The sequence below is a fragment of the Mustela erminea genome, chromosome 10 (genome assembly GCF_009829155.1).
Source record: "Mustela erminea isolate mMusErm1 chromosome 10, mMusErm1.Pri, whole genome shotgun sequence".
Classification (NCBI taxonomy): Eukaryota; Metazoa; Chordata; class Mammalia; order Carnivora; family Mustelidae; genus Mustela; species Mustela erminea.
This window is the reverse complement of record NC_045623.1, coordinates 44,274,901-44,294,773: the sequence shown is the minus strand read 5'-3', so window position 1 is coordinate 44,294,773 and position 19,873 is coordinate 44,274,901. Positions and strand designations below refer to the sequence as shown.

The window sequence follows — 19,873 nt, the reverse complement described above, 5'->3', positions numbered from 1 at the left end:
AGAGGCTTTAACCCACTGAGCCACCCAGGTACCCTGATTTTTATCATTTTATAAAAAGATATGGGGATCTTTATTTAGAAATTTGGATGGCATAAAGTTGTAAGTTTTTATATTTTAATAAAATTGATTTTTAGGCAATGCTCGCTGGTCTTTCAGTCTTAACTCTAATTAACAAAAGAATTTAGTGCAACTTATTATTATTATTATTTTAAAATTATTGGGGCACCTGGTTGACTCAGTGGGTTAAAGCCTCTGCCTTCAGCTCGGGTCATGATCCCAGGGTCCTGGGATTGAACCCTGCATCGGGATCTTTGCTCATCGGGGAGCCTGTTTCCCTTCCTCTCTCTCTGCCTGCCTCTCTGCCTGCTTGTGATCTCTGTCTGCCAAATGAATAAATAAAAAAATCTTTAAAATTATTATTATTATGCTGATATGACAGTATCTGATTGACTTTTTGAAGCCTGAGGGAAGTGATGATTAATGGAATGCAAAAATGCCATCATAATTGCATCCCTAAAATCATACCAGAAACATACACAGGTGGCATGCTTATGCTAAACTTTCAAGGTCCAAGTTCACCACTTTAAATAACTTAGTCTCTTACCAAAAATAAAGAAGTAAATAACTGAAGTAAAATAAATTTTAAAAGATGTCCTTACTCCCACCTAAGATCCCACAACCCACTTAATCTGTCTTCTATTGGATGTTGAACATAATGGTATCATGAACTTGATGAAAGCTATTCATTTATGATGACTATCGGCCACTGAAGTAAATTGAGATAGTTTTATGCATTATAGAGAAGGTTGTATGCCGATTAATAGTTAGGCACCCACCATCTGCCCCGCACAGTATAAAACAATAGCCATGGTTTGTGGCCTCCATGGACCCTAAAACTCCTTCTTACTGATTTATTTCTTCACTTGGTATTTATTGAGTGCCTATTATATCCCAAGTATGGAGCACGGCACTGAGGATAAAGGAGGCCACAAGACAAAGTCTTGATGGGGTTGATGGAGTATGGTATCTGCTGCTGAGACAGTTGAAGAATGGATCATGGTTATCTTTTTATTTTTAAAGGGACACTCATTTCATTGAAGATTCTCATTAACTAATGAATTATTGTCCTAGAACGTAGAGAATACTTGAGAAATTCTTTCTGAACTTTTGTAATAATAAATAAACTTTGCCAGTTAAAGAAGTTTCTCTTTGGAAAAGCATAGTAGGTTTCAGAGCAGATGTTTTACTGAAACACCTTCCCCAGTCTCCTTTTGCTGTTGAAACAGTGTCATCAACAAAGTAGTCTTTTGTTCCTGAAACAGGGTGGCTCAAATACCATAACTAATTTCCAACTAACTCTTTTCTCTCTAACTCATAGAGTTGCAAATAATTACTTTAGATATGACATGTTAGTTAAAATTCTTGATTAGGATGAAAATGTCTTCTGCATCTATCATTGCCAATGCTTAAGGCATAATCCGTGTTTTGTTAGCTTAACTATGGGTTTGTGATAGATAATCACAACTAGAAAGAACTAGAGTTTATAGTACTGTTAAAAGCATAGTTCAAAGTAAAATGCCTCAAACTATTTTGTAACAAGGCAGGACATATAAACAAACACATATATTCTCATACACGTGTTTTCTTGTAAAATCTAACAATTCTGCCTATTGATTTTTTATTTTCATCAGTGCAGAACACTTATTTTCATCAGAACAGAAAGGATGGAATAAGGGTAACAATTATAAGTGGGGATTAAAAAAATTAAACAGGATCCAATAGGACATCTAAAGACCAGTCAAATGATAAAAGTGGATACTGAAAGGAAAATCATGCAATTCATCATGGGATAGATATGAAGAAAGAAATAAAAGGATTCTGAGTTTTGTCTTATTGTCTACATCACTTTTTATCTTTTAGTAAATATAAAGAAATCCTTCCCTTCCAGGACAGGTAGGTTTCCTTTACCCTTGTGTCTTTGTGACAGCCATGCTTCTGAAGGACCCCTCAGCTGGGTGGTACTTGACCCAACTGACTGACCTGTCACTTAAATCTGTTGTTATGGACACGAGAGATTTGGAGCGACATATTTAATAGCATACATTCCTGATTTTAACAAAAGATTTTAGTGAAAGTGCATTAATAGAAATACTGGGTAAAAAAGTGCTAGAATCAGCTAGAAAGAACACCAGATATAGGCAGAAAGAAACAAAAACCTAGTGAGTTGGGGTGCCTGGGTGGCTCAGTGGGATAAGCCTCTGCCTTCAGCTCAGGTCCATGATCTCGGGGTCCTGGGATCAAGCCCCGCTTTGGGCTCTCTGCTCTGCAGAGAGTCTGCTTCCCCCCTCTCTCTCTGCCTGCCTCTCTGCCTACTTGTGATCTCTCTTTCTCTGTGTGTCAAAAAAATAAATACAATCTAAAACAAACAAACAAACAAGCAATAAAAAACCGAGAACAAAAAACAAAACCTAGTGAGTTAAAAATGAGATCTACTAATGCCAAAGAGGCCAATACATGCACCCTCACTCACCGTCTCCAGCTCTTCAACTCCTGACCCCACCACTTTTTATTCCATGACCTCGGGAAAATTACTTAACTTCTTTCTCCATGCTTCAGCTCCTTCTTTTTGACAGAGGCAAAGTACTGCTTTCCTCGAAGAGTTGTTAACAGAATTAAATACGATAATAGATGTAAAATATTAAAATAGTGTCTGGGGGCACCTGGGTGGCTCCGTCTGTTAAGTGTTTGTCTTTGGCTCAGGTCATGATCCCAGGGTCCTGGGGTTGAGTCTTGCATGGGGCTCCCTGCTCAGAGGGAAGCTTGCTTCTGCCTCTCCCTTTGTCTCTCCCCCTGCTTGTGCTTGCTCTGTCAAATAAATAAATAAAATCTTTAAAAAATAAATAAAACAGCCTCTGGAACATACGAAGTACTCATAAATGCTTGTTATTATTTTCTGCTTGTTATCTTGTTCATAAATCTAACATAAGATTATTGGTCTCATTACTGGGAATGGTTTAGTAAACCATTAAGATCAGAAGCTCTGAAGCCAGATAGATGGGTTTAAATCCTACCTTTGCCACTTACCAGCAGTGGGAACTTGGGCAAGTTAATGTCTTTGTGACTGTGTTTTCTTATCTGCAGTATCAGAAAAATAGTAACTCCCCCTGGGAGTTTTGTGAGGATGAAATAGTTAAAGGATATTAAATTCTCCCTCCCTTTCTCCTTTCTTAAAGACTCACTGGGGCAAAGGAATTCCATTGTTCCTCCGGGGCCTAAGTCACCCCAGTGGACTGGTCTGGTCTTCCTGCCTCTCTTCTGTGGCTGGACCTGTCACACACTAACAGGAATAGTCAATGGCCAACTGTAGCTAGGCCAAAACTCTTCTAGAGTCAAATCGAACACATTGACTAATCAGTGTTACCTGTTGAGTCTAACAACTTCTTACGCAAAAGGTCCAGGGATAGCAGAAACTCTTAGCCGAGATTAGGACTGCTAAGGCAGAGAAATCTCTGTTGTAGCATTTTGACTTATTCTTCCCTGCCCCCTGCCCTTTCTAGGCCCCCAAGCCCTGCTGGGATCTGGCCAGGTAAGAATCTCTTCCTCTGTGCCTTTGTTCTTTATCATTCACAAGGATTCTCAGTTTTGACCAGAGACTAGGGACCCTTTTCTGTAAACAGTAAAAATACATGTTTCTCACCTTAAAAAACTAAAAATTTTAAACTAATTTTAATTGCAGCAGGCTCCTTTAATCTTAAGTACTTAGGCTCTCTGGGAAGGCTAGAGATGAATGGTCTCAGAGTCAGAGGCTGTCTTTGAAACAGGAGTTCACATAAACTTTCATTTACTTCTTTTGTTTTTCACCTTGAATTCCTGACTTCTTGAATCTGGGGCTGTCTGTCCTACTTTCTGCTTAACCCTCCAAAATTCTGTGCTTGAAAGTAAATGTTAGTTCTTGTCTTTCTCATGTCAGCTGTGGGAGTCTTTCCCCAATTATCCTGTCAAAAGTAGAGGAGAAAGATCTGAAGAAGGTAAAGACAGAAGGCACAATATAATTGAAGAACTATTATGCTGACATTTTTTCGTTATAATGTATTTTGCACATGGTACTGATATGGTGTCTATCAATGCTAGTGGAATGGTGGCAAGTGTGATGGAAGTGTAGAATGAGAGATTATGAGCTACAGAGAGGTTAGGGAAGGCCTCCTGGGGAAGCAAGGGTGGGAAGGGTAGAGGATTTAGACAGGTCCTTCCTGGAGAGGAAAGGACAGGTAGAATGACATGTTGTGGCACTTATGAAATACCTGACAAATACAGTGAACAAGTTGAAATAAGATAAGTGAATAAGTGAATCGTGTCTGGAGGACAATTAGGAGCCCATAATAGAATGATCTGGTTTTTAAATGATAAGACAGCAAACTTGGGTGGACAGGGTGTGGGTTTAAGAGACTTCCTGCGAGTGGATCCAGTGTACAAGGTCCTGCCCTTGGTTCCATATCTGAGGCTCCAGAATTGGATATTTATTTATTTATTTATTTAAGAGATTTTATTTATTTATTTGGCAGAGAGAGAGAGATATCACCGTAGGCAGAGAGGCAGGCAGGCAGGGAGCAGTGGGGAAGCAGGCTCCCCACTGAGCAGAGAGGCCGCCGTGAGGCTTGATCCCAGGACCCTGAGATCACGACCTGAGCCGAAGGCAGAGGCTTAGCCCACTGAGCCACCCAGGTGCCCCCAGAATTGGATATTTATACCACAATGCAAATCCATTAAGATTGAATCACAGATATGGGACTTAAACCATGCATAGTTATGTCTAAATATTTATATATCCATACATATAATTCTGAATAATTTGGAAATTATTTGGAAGTAAATAATTTGGAAAAAAATTTTTGGAAAAAAGCAGGGAAATGTGAAGGCTGTCTCGCTTCACTAGAAGTACATCTTATAAGTGAGAAGCTTATTCCCTATAATGTCTTAGGAGTTAGGATTTATTCAAAGGAGAAACTACCTGAGGTAATCCTGGAGGCACAGATAGAAGTGGTTTGAATGGATTTTTTTTTTTTTTTTCTTGGCCCGCTCCATTTTTTTTTTTTTTTATTTTTATTTCCAGCATAACAGTATTCATTATTTTTGCACCACACCCCGTGCTCCATGCAATCCGTGCCCTCTATAATACCCACCACCTGGTACCCCAACCTCCCACCCCCCGTCCCTTCAAAACCCTCAGATTGTTTTTCAGGGGGGGGGGTTTGAATGGATTTTAAGCAATGATTTATACACTGAGCTCTGTCCTTGATTGACTATATAGAGAGTGTAAATTTTATTTCCGACAAGTGCATTTTTTAAAGGAAGATCAAGAAACCAGTGGACAGCCAGGCATTTGCAAGCCATGTTTTATGACAAGCAGTAGAAGAAATGGAGAAATAGATAGAAGTTAGTGTTATTTTTAAAGTATGTGAAAAGCTTACAGCACTTAATCCAGGATGCTCTGGAGGCCCAAACTAGAATATGTAAATTTCAGCTCATGATACAAGAGAATGTTCAACCACTCACACAGTTTTTAAGTTATTTTTAGAGAGAGGGAGAGTGCGTTTGCAGACATGGGGAGGGGAGGGGCAGAGAAGAGGAAGAGGGAGAATATTAAGCAGGCTCCACGATCAGCATGGAGTCTACTCAGGGCTTGATCTCATGACCCTGAGATCATGACTGGAGCTGAAATCAAGAGTTGGATGCTTAACTGGTGGGGCCATCCAGGCGCCCCAATAACTCACACAGTTTAAATGGAAGAGATTGTCCCATGGATCGTGCTGAATCTTTTCCATCAGATACACAAAGACAGCTGTAAGGGATTCTGTTTTATAAAGAGGACTGGACTGGGTAATGGAAACTTCCCTGCTTTCTCTAAGATGTATGGTGATCCTGTCTTCTCATGTGAGGCGATGTGGACTTATGTGTGTTCATGATCAGTGAATCATATTTTGTCTCTCTTTGCTCTGAGAATCTGTTTAGTTACATTCCTGCTTCACTTTCTGAGGTATGAACTTGTATCTTGGTGGTAGTGATCACATGAACACATAATTGTTTACTTGATATCATCTCTAGCTTTGGGCTAAGAAACTTGAACAGAATTCCCTGGGTCCCCCTGACTAGGAGACATCAATCCTAAATCCTGGTTAGTTGCCCCTGTCTTGTCATCCTTGGCCTGTCTTAGGGGCGCGGTGTGTGTATCTGTGTTAATCTAAAGGGAGAAAGAGAAAGGCTTCTTCAGGCATTTTTATGGTAGGAACAGGGCCTCCATTCTGCATTGTTTTCCCTTTCCATCCCGGCATTGCCTCAGGGTGGGTGGGGATGTTGGCAGGAGAGGTGGCAAGAACACAGAGCCAGGAAATGCCCTTTTCTTGTGCTGAAACAGATTCTAAAGGTGTCCTTCCCTCGGTGTGGTTGCTGTTGAAGTCTCTGTTCCTTCAGGCAACTGCTTCCCATCGTATCTCCCACTCCTCAGAAGGCTTTCTCTACTCTTTCTGGGTGTCATTTGGTAGGAAGTTTGAGCACCTCAGGGCCTGGAGGCAGTAGAGAGGTCATTAGAAGGACAGGCCCTGGACAGGCTCTGATGTTTCCCATGGACTGGTCCCTTATCTTGCTGAACCAGACTTTGCTTATCTGTAAGATGCAGATAACAAGGCAAATGTCCCAGAGTTGCTAGGATGATTATTTGACCTACAGGTAGGAAGAGGCTTCCTAGCACAGGGAATACTCAGCTCTATTTTCTGTTGTTAGTTTTATTGGCTGTGTCTCACTCCCATGTGGCACGTTCTGGTTTACAGGAGACTTTCTGCCTTTCACATGACTCAGGATCCCATAACTGCAGGAATGACCAGTTCTCTGGACTCATGCTGGCCTGTGTTTTCATAGTGGTCAAGTTCTTTGAGGGGTCTGTGGTTTGTCATAAGGATGTTTTCTTAATTGTGTAGTTTCTCATTCAGTTAGGAATAATTTATCTTTATTGTGACTTAGTACTTTCTCTATTTGGTCTCTAGTGTATATCTTTTGATTTTATTTATTTTACATTTTCTGTAGTTTTTCTTAAAGAAGTGATCACATGTGACATAACATATATACATTTTATTTATTTTACATTTTGTTATATTTGGTATCTCAGAATAAATGACTATATTTTATTCCCTTAAGAAGTGTCAGAAAAGGAAGTTACGGCATTATTTGGTAAGTCTAGTAGCTGAGAACCGTATGAACGGTTATTCCTACGAGTTCTGGCATAAATCTTCTCACTAAAAAGACTAAAAAAAAAACAAAAAAAACAAAAAAAAACCAAACCCCAAAACAAAAACAATGCCGGCCTGGGGGAAGAGACTGGATTAGCAAATGAAAATACATGGATTCTACGAATGAACCTTCTTGATCCTGGTGAACTTTTTGATTTTTCAGGTATAATACATTTTTTCTTCTCTATGTGCTAATTAGTTTAAAATTTTCCCGACTGCTTGTTTTACACATCATTTCTTCAGCTGGTGTGAAGGAGCAAAGATGCACATATGGTTGGTATTGTCCCATTCCAAAGGGGAAGGAATCTACCCAGCATGTCCCATTTTCTCATTTCTTTCAACTTTTCTCATTTCTTTGCAACTCTGAGAGTCTTCCAGCAGAGGCAGGAATGTGCTGTCAACTGGGTCATTGGTTAGTCTTCTATCAATATACCCAGTAGAAAATAAAAAGTTACTCTGTACAAATGTTTGTATTTTGTGGCAATATTTTGCAGCTTTTCTATAGCTGGGGTACAAGAAATACCATACAAAAAAAAAAAAAAAGAAAAGAAAAGAAAAGAAAAGAAATACCATACGCTCTTGTCTTCCTCCCATTGTAGTATTTTTGTCTTACTTATCTCTAAATCATCTACCATGCTCAAAATGCTGTTTTAAAAATCTTAATGAGTAGTCAGTAAGTGGAAAATGACTGAAATATTGTTACCGTTTATATTTAATGGATTAGACATTTATATAATTTAAATATGGAAAAATAGTTATAAAGAAGTATCCTCTTAGAGCCTCTATAATTCAATTTTTACATTTTTTTAAACCTATATTTTTGGATTTGCATAAGAGTAATTTTTTCCTCCTGAAGTTTTTTTGCAGTCACTATTGCAGAGATAAAATATTCTATTTCACAAACGCTGTATGGTTCAATCACCACAAATATATTTGACTCTAAAAGTCACCTGTTTATTGGAGATGGATTCAGTAACTTACATAAGGTTCCTTTTCCAAAACTGCCATTGCAATTCAGTTAAAATGGAATTTCTCAGGGCTCCTGGGTGGCTCAGTTGGTTAAGCATCTGCCTTTGGCTCAGGTCATCATCTCAGGGTCCTGGGACTGAGTCCCAGATTATGCTCCCTGCTCAGCAGGGAGTCTGCCTCTCCTTCTGCCTCTTCTGCCCCCACCTCCTTGCTCATGTGCTCTCTCTCTCTTTTTTAAGTTCCTTAAAAAAACAAAATGACTACATTGAGATATCACCTTACACCAGTTAGAATGGCCAAAATTAGCAAGACAAGAAACAACATGTGTTGGAGGGGATGTGGAGAAAGGGGAACCCTCTTCCACTGTTGGTGAGAATGCAAGTTGGTGCAGCCTCTTTGGAGAACAGTGTGGAGATTCCTCAAGAAATTAAAAATAGAACTTCCCTATGACCTTGCCATTGCACTCCTGGGTATTTACCCCAAAGATACAGACGTAATGAAAAGAAGGGCCATCTGTACCCCAATGTTTATAGCAGCAATGGCCACGGTCGCCAAAGTGTGGAAAGAACCAAGATGCCCTTCAATGGACGAATGGATAAGGAAGATGTGGTCCATATACACTATGGAGTATTATGCCTCCATCAGAAAGGATGAATACCCAACTTTTGTAGCAACATGGACGGGACTGGAAGAGATTATGCTGAGTGAAATAAGTCAATCAGAGAGAGTCAATTATCATATGGTTTCACTTATTCGTGGAGCATAACAAATAGCATGGAGGACAAGGGGAGTTAGAGAGGAGAAGGGAGTTGGGGGAAATTGGAAGGGGAGGTGAATCATGAGAGACTATGGACTCTGAAAAACAATCTAAGGGGTTTGAAGTGGCGGGGGAGGGGGGTGGGAGGTCGGGGAACCAGGTGGTGGGTATTAGAGAGGGCATCAATTGCATGGAGCACTGGGTGTGGTGAAAAAATAATGATACTGTTATGCTGAAAATAAATAAATAAAAAAAGAATACTCCATCCAGCAAGACAATCATTCAGAATAAAAGAATAGATAATATATATTTGATGAGTAAATTTGATGAGTAAAGAAAAATATAAAATGAAAATATCTGGGTCTTGGCTCTGCTTTCTTCTAAGAGAAACTGGGCTATATAGGTTTATTTATTCTATCCTAATGGTTAACTTGGGGAACAGGGACATAGTGTCTATACCTGACCCAGGTACTATTGGGTGAGGACTGCGTTTTTTGTTTGTTTGTTTTTTTTTTTCTGTGTTGAAACTTGGTTGGTTTTACTGAGCTCGGAATGTTTAGACCTGCAGTTTGATATATTATTTCCCTAGGAAATGAACCCTGAAGCAAAGAACCATTTCCCAAGGAATTTGCATGGATTGCAAGATCCTTTGTTTTGTTTAGTTTTGTTTTTTTGAGTGATAATAAACAACTTTGGAATCCTTTACTAGTGGGTGGCATTGTATTAAAGCTTTCAGAAACATTTTAAGCCTCAAAATATTAGACAGTTATGGTGGATGATCAGATGTTCCTCTGATGACTAGTTCCTATGCTTCTAGAAATGGTCTCAATGAATAGAAAATAATATAGTTTTATTCATTCCAACACTTATTGAGTACATCCTAGGTGTCAACTTTTACTGGATATTAGAAAAAAAAAAGAGATGTGTATAGATATAGAGACAAATGCATAATTATCATACAGTGTGGGATGTGAGGTAACTGGCTGTGGACAGGGGGCTGTGGTGACACAGAGGAGAGAGCAACTTGCTAATCCCTGTTGGTAAAGCTGGGGAAACTTTCATGGTGATGAGCCCATTTTTACATGGGGCTTGAGGTGTGGACAGGCATTCACCAGGGAGAGGAAGGGGGAATAGGCATTCAAAATAAAGCCGAAGCTGAGAAGGGCACAGTGCATCTGGGACAGGTGAGGGCCTTCAGGGCAGGCTGGAGCATCGGGTATGTGCAGGGGAGATGAGATTGTGGCAGACCTCAGATGTGTCATCCAGGAACCAGCTAAGGAGCTGGTACTTTGTTGTGTAGATAATGAAGGTTTTGATAAGGGACATTCATCCTTCAGCCACTAATATCAACAGGCCAAATTAAGACATTTCCTTCTCATAATGGTCCATTAAGAAGACAAGAAAGACTTGATTTTCTTTTCATTTGGATTTTAGGCTTTGTTATATCCTCTCTTAAGGCTGGTGGTGTAATGGTCCAAACCTCCCTTAATTTTTCAGTTTCACCTTTTGTTCATTTATTCTTACATACATTTATTTATTTATTTATTTATTTATTTATTTATAGCCAAGGTGTTTTCAAAGCCTTCTTGTATGTCTGTTCTGCAACTGTTTGTTTTCACAAAGCTAGGCTCAGTGATTAGGCCAGTTTTAAGTTGTAGCTGGGACCTCTTATGGAACTTATTCCACAAAATTATTCCTTTTTAACATCATGGGTGATCAGGAAATGGATACATGGAACCAAAATATACATTGTTATTGTTAACTCCAGGGTACTGTAAAGGGGAATCATTTCCTCAAAACCCTTAGAAAGTTCCATTGCATTTTTGGAATATTCTAGGCAAGTTGAGGCAAGGGTGAGGGATGCAGAGAAGGGAATATGAAATAAGAAGAAATGGGTATTGTAGTTACCAAGCAGAAAACTCTAAAAGTGACATTCTGGAACAATACCATTTCTATGTGCAAATTGTATCAGATGCTCTGAATTCATTCTAAAAACCTCTTATCTATAGTTTATCTGTACTTTTATTTACAAATAAACTTAAGTGTTTTTTTCATGGAAACATACGCACATGTGTTGGCTTTGAATTTACCATTCCCAAAAGTAAGAAAAAGTCAGTTACTTATTGATATCAGTGTTTGTCCTCTCTTGGGTCATTCTATTTGTGCACATTTGACTTGCCATGTAAGTTATAATTTTTGTAGTTTTAATGTCAATATAAACTCAAAGGAATCAGATATCTACGTCATTGTTGCTGCTACTGTTCATTTCTTTATGTCAGTGTTTTGCAAAATAACATCACTTTGTGGAAAGTGAAATGGATACCTTGTAGCCTAGCTAGTTAAGTTAAACAACTCTGGCACTGAGAAATTATCTGTATCAATGGATTTTGTTATTTTGCTTGTTCTGCAGGTGACAATGGCCAACATTGGAATAAACGGAGATCATTCTCGGGAGACCTGTGAAACAACAATTTTCGCTCTCCGAATGGCAACGTGGAATCAAATCTTAGATCCCTGGGTGTATATTCTGCTGCGGAAGGCGGTCCTGAAGAATCTCTACAAACTCTCCCGGCGCTGCTGTGGGGTCCATGTCATTAGCTTGCACATGTGGGAGCTTAGCTCCATTAAAAATTCCTTAAAGGTTGCTGCTATTTCTGAGTCCCCAGTTGCAGAGAAAATAAATCAGCCAGCACCTGGTTTAATAGGACAGTAAGGCAGTGTAGGTCTAGGGCAGCATTTAGGAAAGTTTTGTCAATATTTCAGTTAATTGGATGGAGACAGAAAGCCTAACTGGAAAATTCAGACCTCAGCAGTTAGTTTGGAGGCACTTTTGTCGGATTCAGATGTTGATATTTGTGAAATTCGCTGTGCAATTCTATCTTTTCCCTTATTATTATTATTATTATTTCAACTGGAGGTAAACATAGTATGATAATGCCATGGGAGTCACACTGAAAAAGTGTTTTGGGCTTCTTTGTGTTATTCACGCTTTTGCAATGAGTGACTCTGTTGAAGCCTAAAGCCTTTGTGTGTCTTATTTGTCCAACAGCATCTTAATACTTAACCTGCACATGAAATAGCTGTTTCGGGGTCATTGCTCTGTAACTGTTCCTGATAAACGAGGCTCAGTGAAGGGGAGCAGCCTCACTGTTGGGTCTGGTCTATTACACCGCTCAGTATGTGCCTTCAATCAATGTATGAATGGTCCTGTCTCATGGGGTTCACTGTGGCTTGTTACAATGACCTCCATGACACCAGATGTGGACATCAGGTTGCCTGACCTCACGTGCCTCCTTAGAATGAGCCTATTCTTGTCATTTTGACAAATATGACTTCTTGCTTGTATTATTGTGTTTGAAGGTTTCCTTGTGTGAGTCATAGATTTACCGTTCTCACATAATATCTTCCTCTGAAAATTCAGTAAACGATTTTTAGAGAAACCAAGACTCTACATAGGGGAATTTGCCTGGTAGCAGTTCCTGTGAAGCATGCCAAGGATAATGGGAACAGACAGAGCTTAAACCCCCGTGATAGGTACAAAGCATGTTGGCAAAGGAGCGCTACTCTGAACTGCCATTGCTGTATTAGAGAACAAAAGAAACACAGTCTATATATAATATTCCAAGACTATCTGTAGCTAGTGTGTTTGTGCTTTCTTCACACATGCGTACACACACATGCATAGACACATACACATATCAAAAATTTCTATTGAAAGCTAGTTCATTAAATCTGTATGATATCATCTTCTAGAGCCTATGCTACCTGTGTCAAGGGGAAAATTGGCAATTAGTCAGCCACTTGGCGATCATTATTATGGGTACAAGAGATCAGGGGATAATGATCTCTCCCCAAATTTCCAGTAATACTTTAGACTTCTTTGCTTCTTTGTATAATCCAACCCCCCAATTTTCATGATCATTGAAAATGTTCTGGGGCCATCAGAACATAGGGTAGGTAGTTCTGCCTCTGTCAAAGAATTTTTGCTTTCGTTACCTGTGGTCCATTTTAAAAAATTAACCTTCTCTGTGAGACTGATTTCACATTCTTCAGGAAATCTCTGTGTTTCAGCTAGACTTAAATTATTACATTCACAAATTTTTGCTTTTGACTGGTAATACACATTGGAAGTTGTCCACTTTTGTGAATTTTGGTAAATTCTTATGAACAAATAAAAAGAAGTTAAGCAAATAACCTCATTGAAGATTTTAAAGGAAACACTTTTCCCAGTGAATTTAAAGAGCAGACTCACACAGGGACACATGATATTCTTAATTTAAGAACAGTAAATGATGAGTCACACAAAGTTAGGCTATTCTCATATATAGAACACATAGTGGATGCTCATGATATACTTGCCAAATTGAGTTACAGACAAGATTTTTTTTTTTTTTGGTGCAAAATGAGCATGGAATTGCAAAGTCTTTTGCATTTTTATTTAAAATGGCAATTACATATTGGTTATTTTGATATGTATATGTGTGTATATGTATATTTAAATATCCAATGTATATACTTTTAAAAAAAGCCATTGCAATTTCTGATTGCTGTTACATTACATGAATGCTCTCATGTGTTTCAAGGGCACTTAAAACCCAGAACATTTAGTTGGCTTAGAGGAGACATTTATTTCCCACAGCTACTTAAGGGAGTGTTGGTGTCCTGGGAGCTGAGGCACAAGGAACCATAGCTTCATCCTTTCTCCTTAAACTGGATAGGATATTGCAGCAAAATTTCCATGTACTGTGACCTGGGAGAGGTGTGCAGAGAAACTCTCATTCAGGGCTCCAGACCTCTTCTCCTTAAGGCTTTTAGGTAAATAGCATCATGGTTTTTCTGATGTCATGGTTTTTAAGACGTCACTCTGGCCATGAGCATCTATATCGAGGAGATACTGTGACCTTACCGTATGTGGGAATGCATGGGCGTGTGAGGTATTAGGGAACGACAGGACAGTCAGTCTCTGCATGTCCTGGAGGGATTCACTTCATTATCTGAGCACAGGTTTAGGGCAACTAAGGTGGTTTTATAATGAGGTTAAACCCAAGAAGTAGACACCAAAAATTGAAAAAAAAAATGTAATAGAAGAATATGTGTTTACATTGTGTTAGACCTTTTGTCCAAGGAAAATAAAGTGAACACAGTATACATACATCTGACTTCAGAATTTTATTTCTGTTATTATATATATCTCAGTGTAGTTTGGCATCTTGTATGTTGAATAATAGAGTGTAGCTGCCAGCAACATATTTCACAGAAATGTTTAAAGTGAAAATTACTTTGTTCCGATTATTAGAAATGAGTAGCACAAATAGTGTTCACCAGGTTAACCAATTTTGGAATTTTAAGGTCTGTTTTAAAATTTATAATTAGACCATCAGAGCAACTGAATTATCCTTCTCATTGGGTAAAGTAGTATCTGAGCAACTTCACATACTATCTGATCATATTACTTCTGGGGAAATTGATTATTCTAGGCAAATGACTTGTAAATGCAGGTTTTTTTCTTTTGTTGGTGAATTTAAAAACTGAGACAAAAGCTAACAGCAAATGGGTTTTTACGAATTATAAACAAAGACAGGTAATGCTGACTCATAATTAGTTGTAGGTACTTCCTACTGTTTCACACTTTTTCCTGAGGATTTAACTAAGTGACACAAATATTCTAAATTTTTTCCTAAAGGCTGAAAGTTCCGTGTAATTATTTGCATTGCTGAAGTGCAAAATACCTAAAAGTTAACGCACACATACACACACACGCACACACACACATACGCATCTGTCTTATGAAATAAATAGTCTTGTTTGCTCATTTTCAGTCTTTAAAAGAAAAACCTGCTTTAGTTTTGTGTCTAATCTGAATTTAGACCCCAGGTAAGAGCACTTGCTAAACACATAGATGAACTTTTTTGAAACTTGCTGCTAGCTTTGCCTGTATCACCACCATTGCTACAAATTAATAAACAAAGGTCAGAATATGAAACATGGGATGGGTATACACATTTTCTCACTTCTTCATCTGGGTGTCAAATATTTTACCATGTGGTAAATAATGTTGGACTTCAGCTTATTACTGAGGTATTTTAATGGTAGATACAATGTTTTATGTGAATAAATATATTTTGTGTTCTTCATACTTGCTGGACTGTATGAAATTAAACAGTGATATGTATATTTTGTGGCTTGTATCAATGTGCAACTCATGGAATTTTAGTGTTTTGACTAGTTAAAACTTCCAACAAATGATTTACAATAAACTTGGACTAGTGTTAACCAAGAGTGGCTGTTTTTAGGAAGGTCGTATAAAGCTTGGAACTTGAACCTAAACTTCCATTTTTATATCTTTGGTGGGAAAATTTTCCACTTGTTTTCTTTTATTACCTTTGGTCTCTGTTTCCTGATTCTTTTTCTTGTTGTTGTGGGTCACCTAGGCAGGTCATAAATTTTAATGGGAATCTGATAATTTCCAAAACACACTGGCCTAGATGTGTCAGGATAGCAGAGACATGTCTGTGATAACAAATGGCCGCCCAAGTCTTCATGCCGTGAACCCTCAAAGGGCTTACATCTCACCCATGGCTCATGTCCACTCAGAAGGGGAGCTCTGCCCCTTGTAATCACTCAGACTTTAGGTGACAAAGCCCCCACCATCTTCTATGTTGCTTTTTGTCTTGCTACAGGGAAAAAAGCATGGTAAATCATGAACTGGCTCTTAGAGCTTCCACCTGGAGGTAAGACATATTCTTTTTGCTCACACATCTCTGGCCAAAGCAATCGATGGCCTACTACCTTCAAGGAAGCAGGTTAGTGTAATACTATGATATGCCTTTGAAGAGAACTGAAAATAATTGGACAGCATGAAAGATTTCCCTATTAGGTCAAATATTTTTGTGCTTGCCTTTCTAACATAATTCAAACTAGAACTCTTTCTTTTAAAGTTTTTATTTATTTAAGAAAATCATAGAATGAAAGCATTTAGAATTCATTCTTCTAACTAGCCTATAATCAGTAAGATTATAAGACAGAATAAATGCCACATACGCTGTTTGCAATTAATAGGAATTTTGGAAGATTAAAAAGTCAATATAGAATAAGAAGTGAAAAAACTTGTTCTCTTTTTTCTTTTTTTTTTTTTTAATTTGAGAGAGGGAGAGGGAGAGAGCACGTGCACACATGAGCAGGGGAAGGGGCAGAGGGGGAGGATCCCAAGCCGCCTCTGCTCCCATACCGAGCCCGACATGGGGCTCAGTCTCACAACCCTGAGATCACGACTTGAGCTGAAGCTAAGAGTTGGATGCTTAAACTATGCCACCCAGGTGTCCCGAAAATACCATTTTATATATATCCTTATTCATAGCAAAGTAGAGGCAGAATGGCCGAAATATAAAGAAACTGTGTTTTGGCTTTAAAGTGTGCTTTACTGGCTCCTGGGTGGCTCAGTTGGTTAAGCAACTGCCTTCAACTCAGCTCATGATCCTGGAGTCTGGGAATCGAGTCCCGCATTGGGCTCCCAGCTCCGTGGGGAGTCTGCTTCTCTCTCTGACCTTCTTCCTTTTCATACTCTTTCTCACTCTCTTTCTCTCTCAAATAAATAAATAAAATCTTTTAAAAAAATAAAGTGTGCTTTACATTTTCACTTATACAAGCATATGAACCCTTAGAGTTTTGTATTTATTTATTTATTTAAAAGATTTTATTTATTTATTGGACAGACAGAGATCACAAGTAGGCAGAGAGGCAGGCAGAGAGAGAGAGGAGGAAGCAGGCTCCCTGCTGAGCAGAGAGCCTGATGCGGGGCTGGATCCTAGGACCCTGGGATCATGACCTGAGCCGAAGGCAGAGGCCCCAAACCACTGAGCCACGCAGGTGCCCCTAGAGTTTTGTATTTAATACTATTTGAGTTTTTTACATATCCAATTGGTAAAACCCCAAATTAACAAAATGCTTTCTGTTGGCATAGTGCTAACTTTCCCGTGTTAAATAAGGAGATCCTATACCAGTATACACAGAAATAATTTTAGTTTAAGAAAAGGAGATTCATGGGGCGCCTGGGTGGCTCAGTGGGTTAAGCCGCTGCCTTCGGCTCAGGTCATGATCTCAGGGTCCTGGGATCGAGTCCCGCATCTGGCTCTCTGCTCAGCAGGGAGCCTGCTTCCCTCTCTCTCTCTCTCTCTCTGCCTGCCTCTCCATCTACTTGTGATTTCTGTCTGTCAAATAAATAAATAAAATCTTTAAAAAAAAAAAAAAGAAAAGGAGATTCTACTAGACATACTGTTGTGTTGTAAAACCTTCGTTCTTCAATAACCCATATTGGTACATGCAGAGCATTCCTTTTAACAACTAAATACTCTTACATATAAGAAGTATACTATAATTTAAATAATAATTTTCTTACCGAAACAGAGCTGGTTTTGGTTTTGGTCATTTCTCTCTTTCCAATTATGTTATTTCAATATACACATCCTTATCCTTTCTTGTGTTCTGTGGGATTGTTGGATTAAGGGCACGCACAGTTTCAATATCCATAGAAACTGCCCCACTGTTACATGTGTACTTGGCTTCTCTTCTTAAGAAAAGGCCCTATTCCTATGTTTATTTCAGCAATCTTTTTATTGTGAGCCACATGATTGGCAAAATAAATTGTATTTAATATTAGCTTTGTTATGTTACTTGTATTTCCCATCAGTAATGAGGCCAACCAACTTTTTATACCTTTATTAGTCATTTCCACTTCCTTTGTAAATTTTCTGTTCCTGACCTTTATCTATTTTTAATGTTAATTTTTTCTTACTGACTTTCAGGAGGACTGTGTATATTAAGGATATTGTCTTAGTTAGCTTGGGCTGCTATCAAAAAATACCACAGACTGGGTGCTTAAACAAGAGAAATTGATGCTTCAAAGTTCTGGAAGTTCGAAGTCCAAGATCAAGGTGTCAGCCAATTAGGGACCTGGTGGGAGCTCTCTTCATAGCCCTCTTCTAGCTGTTTCCTCACATGGTGGAGAAAGAGATGGGGGATGGGGAATGGAGAAGGGGGAAAAGATAGAAGGGAAAGATGAAAGAATGAGAGAGAGAACTCTCTTTCATCCCAAAGGCACAAATCCCATCACGAAGATCTCAGCCCTCAAGACATCATCTAAACCTAGTTACTTCCCAAAGATCCCATCTTCAAATACCATCACACTGAGGAATAGGGCTTAAACACATGAATTTTGAGGGGGGACACAATTTAGTCCATACCAGACTTTATTTTTTATGAATGTTAAAAATAATTTTCTTCCAAGGCTGCCATTTTCTTCTATGCTGAAGGTGTCTTTCACCATATTAGATGAGTTCTACTTTTTTACTTAGGCAGAAATAACTTTGAATGGGTTCTTTATTTTGTTTCTTGTTTAGAAAGACTTTCTGTCTTCAAAGATTACAAATATATCCCCCTATGTCATTTTCTACACTTAGAGTTTTGTTTTTTAACTTTAGATGTTGTAGCTGTCATAGACTTTATTTATTTTTTGGTACCATGTAAGATAAGGACCTAACATTTTTTTTTTTTTAAATATTGAATGTGTAACAAATAGACCCAACATCATGACAGCAGCTTTACAAAAAAGTTTTTTTCATTATATTCTTGGAACCTTATCTGGGGTACCTCTATATTAGGCTTTTTGAAATATTGAGCTTAGCTCACCTGGCCTGTTACTAATTCAGTTTGAGAATACTAATCTACACCACACAATTATAAAAGTAATACTACTCCTGGGATCACCAATGACCCTAAGACCTATCACCAGTAGGACATTGGATTTGAAATGCTTTTTTTTAGTAAAGAAATTTTATGTGTATGCCACATAATTTTATGTAATGCTATTTCCCTTTTTGCCTGCTGATGTCTGCTCGATGTCTGCTGTGACCAACAGTTTCCAGATGGTTAAATGGGTTAATTACGAGTTGTATTAATCTGCTAGGGCTGCTGTAACAAAGTACCACAGACTAGGTGGCTTAAAAAACAGATTTATTTCCTCACGATTTTGGAGGCTGGAAGTCTGAAATCAAGATGGTGGTAAGGTTGATTTCTTCTGAGGCCCTTCTCCGTGTCTGTAGGCGACTGTCTTCTCTCTTTGTCTTCAATTGGCCTTTCATCAATATCTAATCTCATCTTCTTATAAGGACACCAGTTACACTGGATGAAGGCCCAAGAGTTGTGATAACAAGAGTTAAAGGGGTGACCTCCTTTAATGCTAATTGCCCCTTGAAGACCCTATCTCTAATCCAGTGGCCTTCAGTGGAACTGGGGGATTAGGACTTGAACATATTAATTTTGGAGAGACATGATTCAGCCCTAACAAGAGTGTAGTCTGCAATACTGAGATAAATACTGAGATACAGTTAAAGTAACTGACCCACTTGGGGATTGAGCTTATTATCACAGGTTTATTATTATCCAGCAGTTCTCAAATATTACCATGCAGGGGTGCCTGGGTGGTTCAGTGGGTTAAAGCCTCTGCCTTTGGCTCAGGTCATAATCCCAGGGTCCTGGGATCAGCCCCGCATCGGGCTCTCTGCTCAGCAGGGAGCCTGCTTCCTCTCTCTCTGCCTGCCTCTCTGCCTACTTGTGATCTCTATCTGTCAAAAAAAAAAAAAATTACCATGCATCTGTTTTACATGAAAGACTTGCTAAATGAGATTGCTGGGCCCCACCGCAGGGAGTGAGTCAGTCAGTCTTTAGTAGGGTTGGAAAATTCGTATTTCTAACAAGGTCCCAGGGAAGGTCCCAAGCACTGCCAATCTGAGGAACACACTTTGAGAACCATTAATCAACCATGTTAACCAGCTACAGATGGCATGATATGAAACATACAAAGAAAAGTGCA

At 38.8% G+C, this 19,873-nt stretch overlaps 1 protein-coding gene across 1 annotated transcript in view; it reads left to right on the top strand.

Annotated features, from left to right (window-relative positions):
* PTGFR (prostaglandin F receptor) overlaps positions 1-15,907 on the top strand; it is a 46,309-nt gene extending 30,402 nt beyond the window's left edge. The window contains exon 3 of the mRNA XM_032302927.1: positions 11,417-15,907. Within this exon, the coding sequence (XP_032158818.1) occupies positions 11,417-11,719 (303 nt within the window). The 3' untranslated portion in view covers positions 11,720-15,907. The remainder of the gene's footprint in view (positions 1-11,416) is intronic.
* The last annotated feature ends 3,966 nt before the right edge of the window (positions 15,908-19,873 follow it).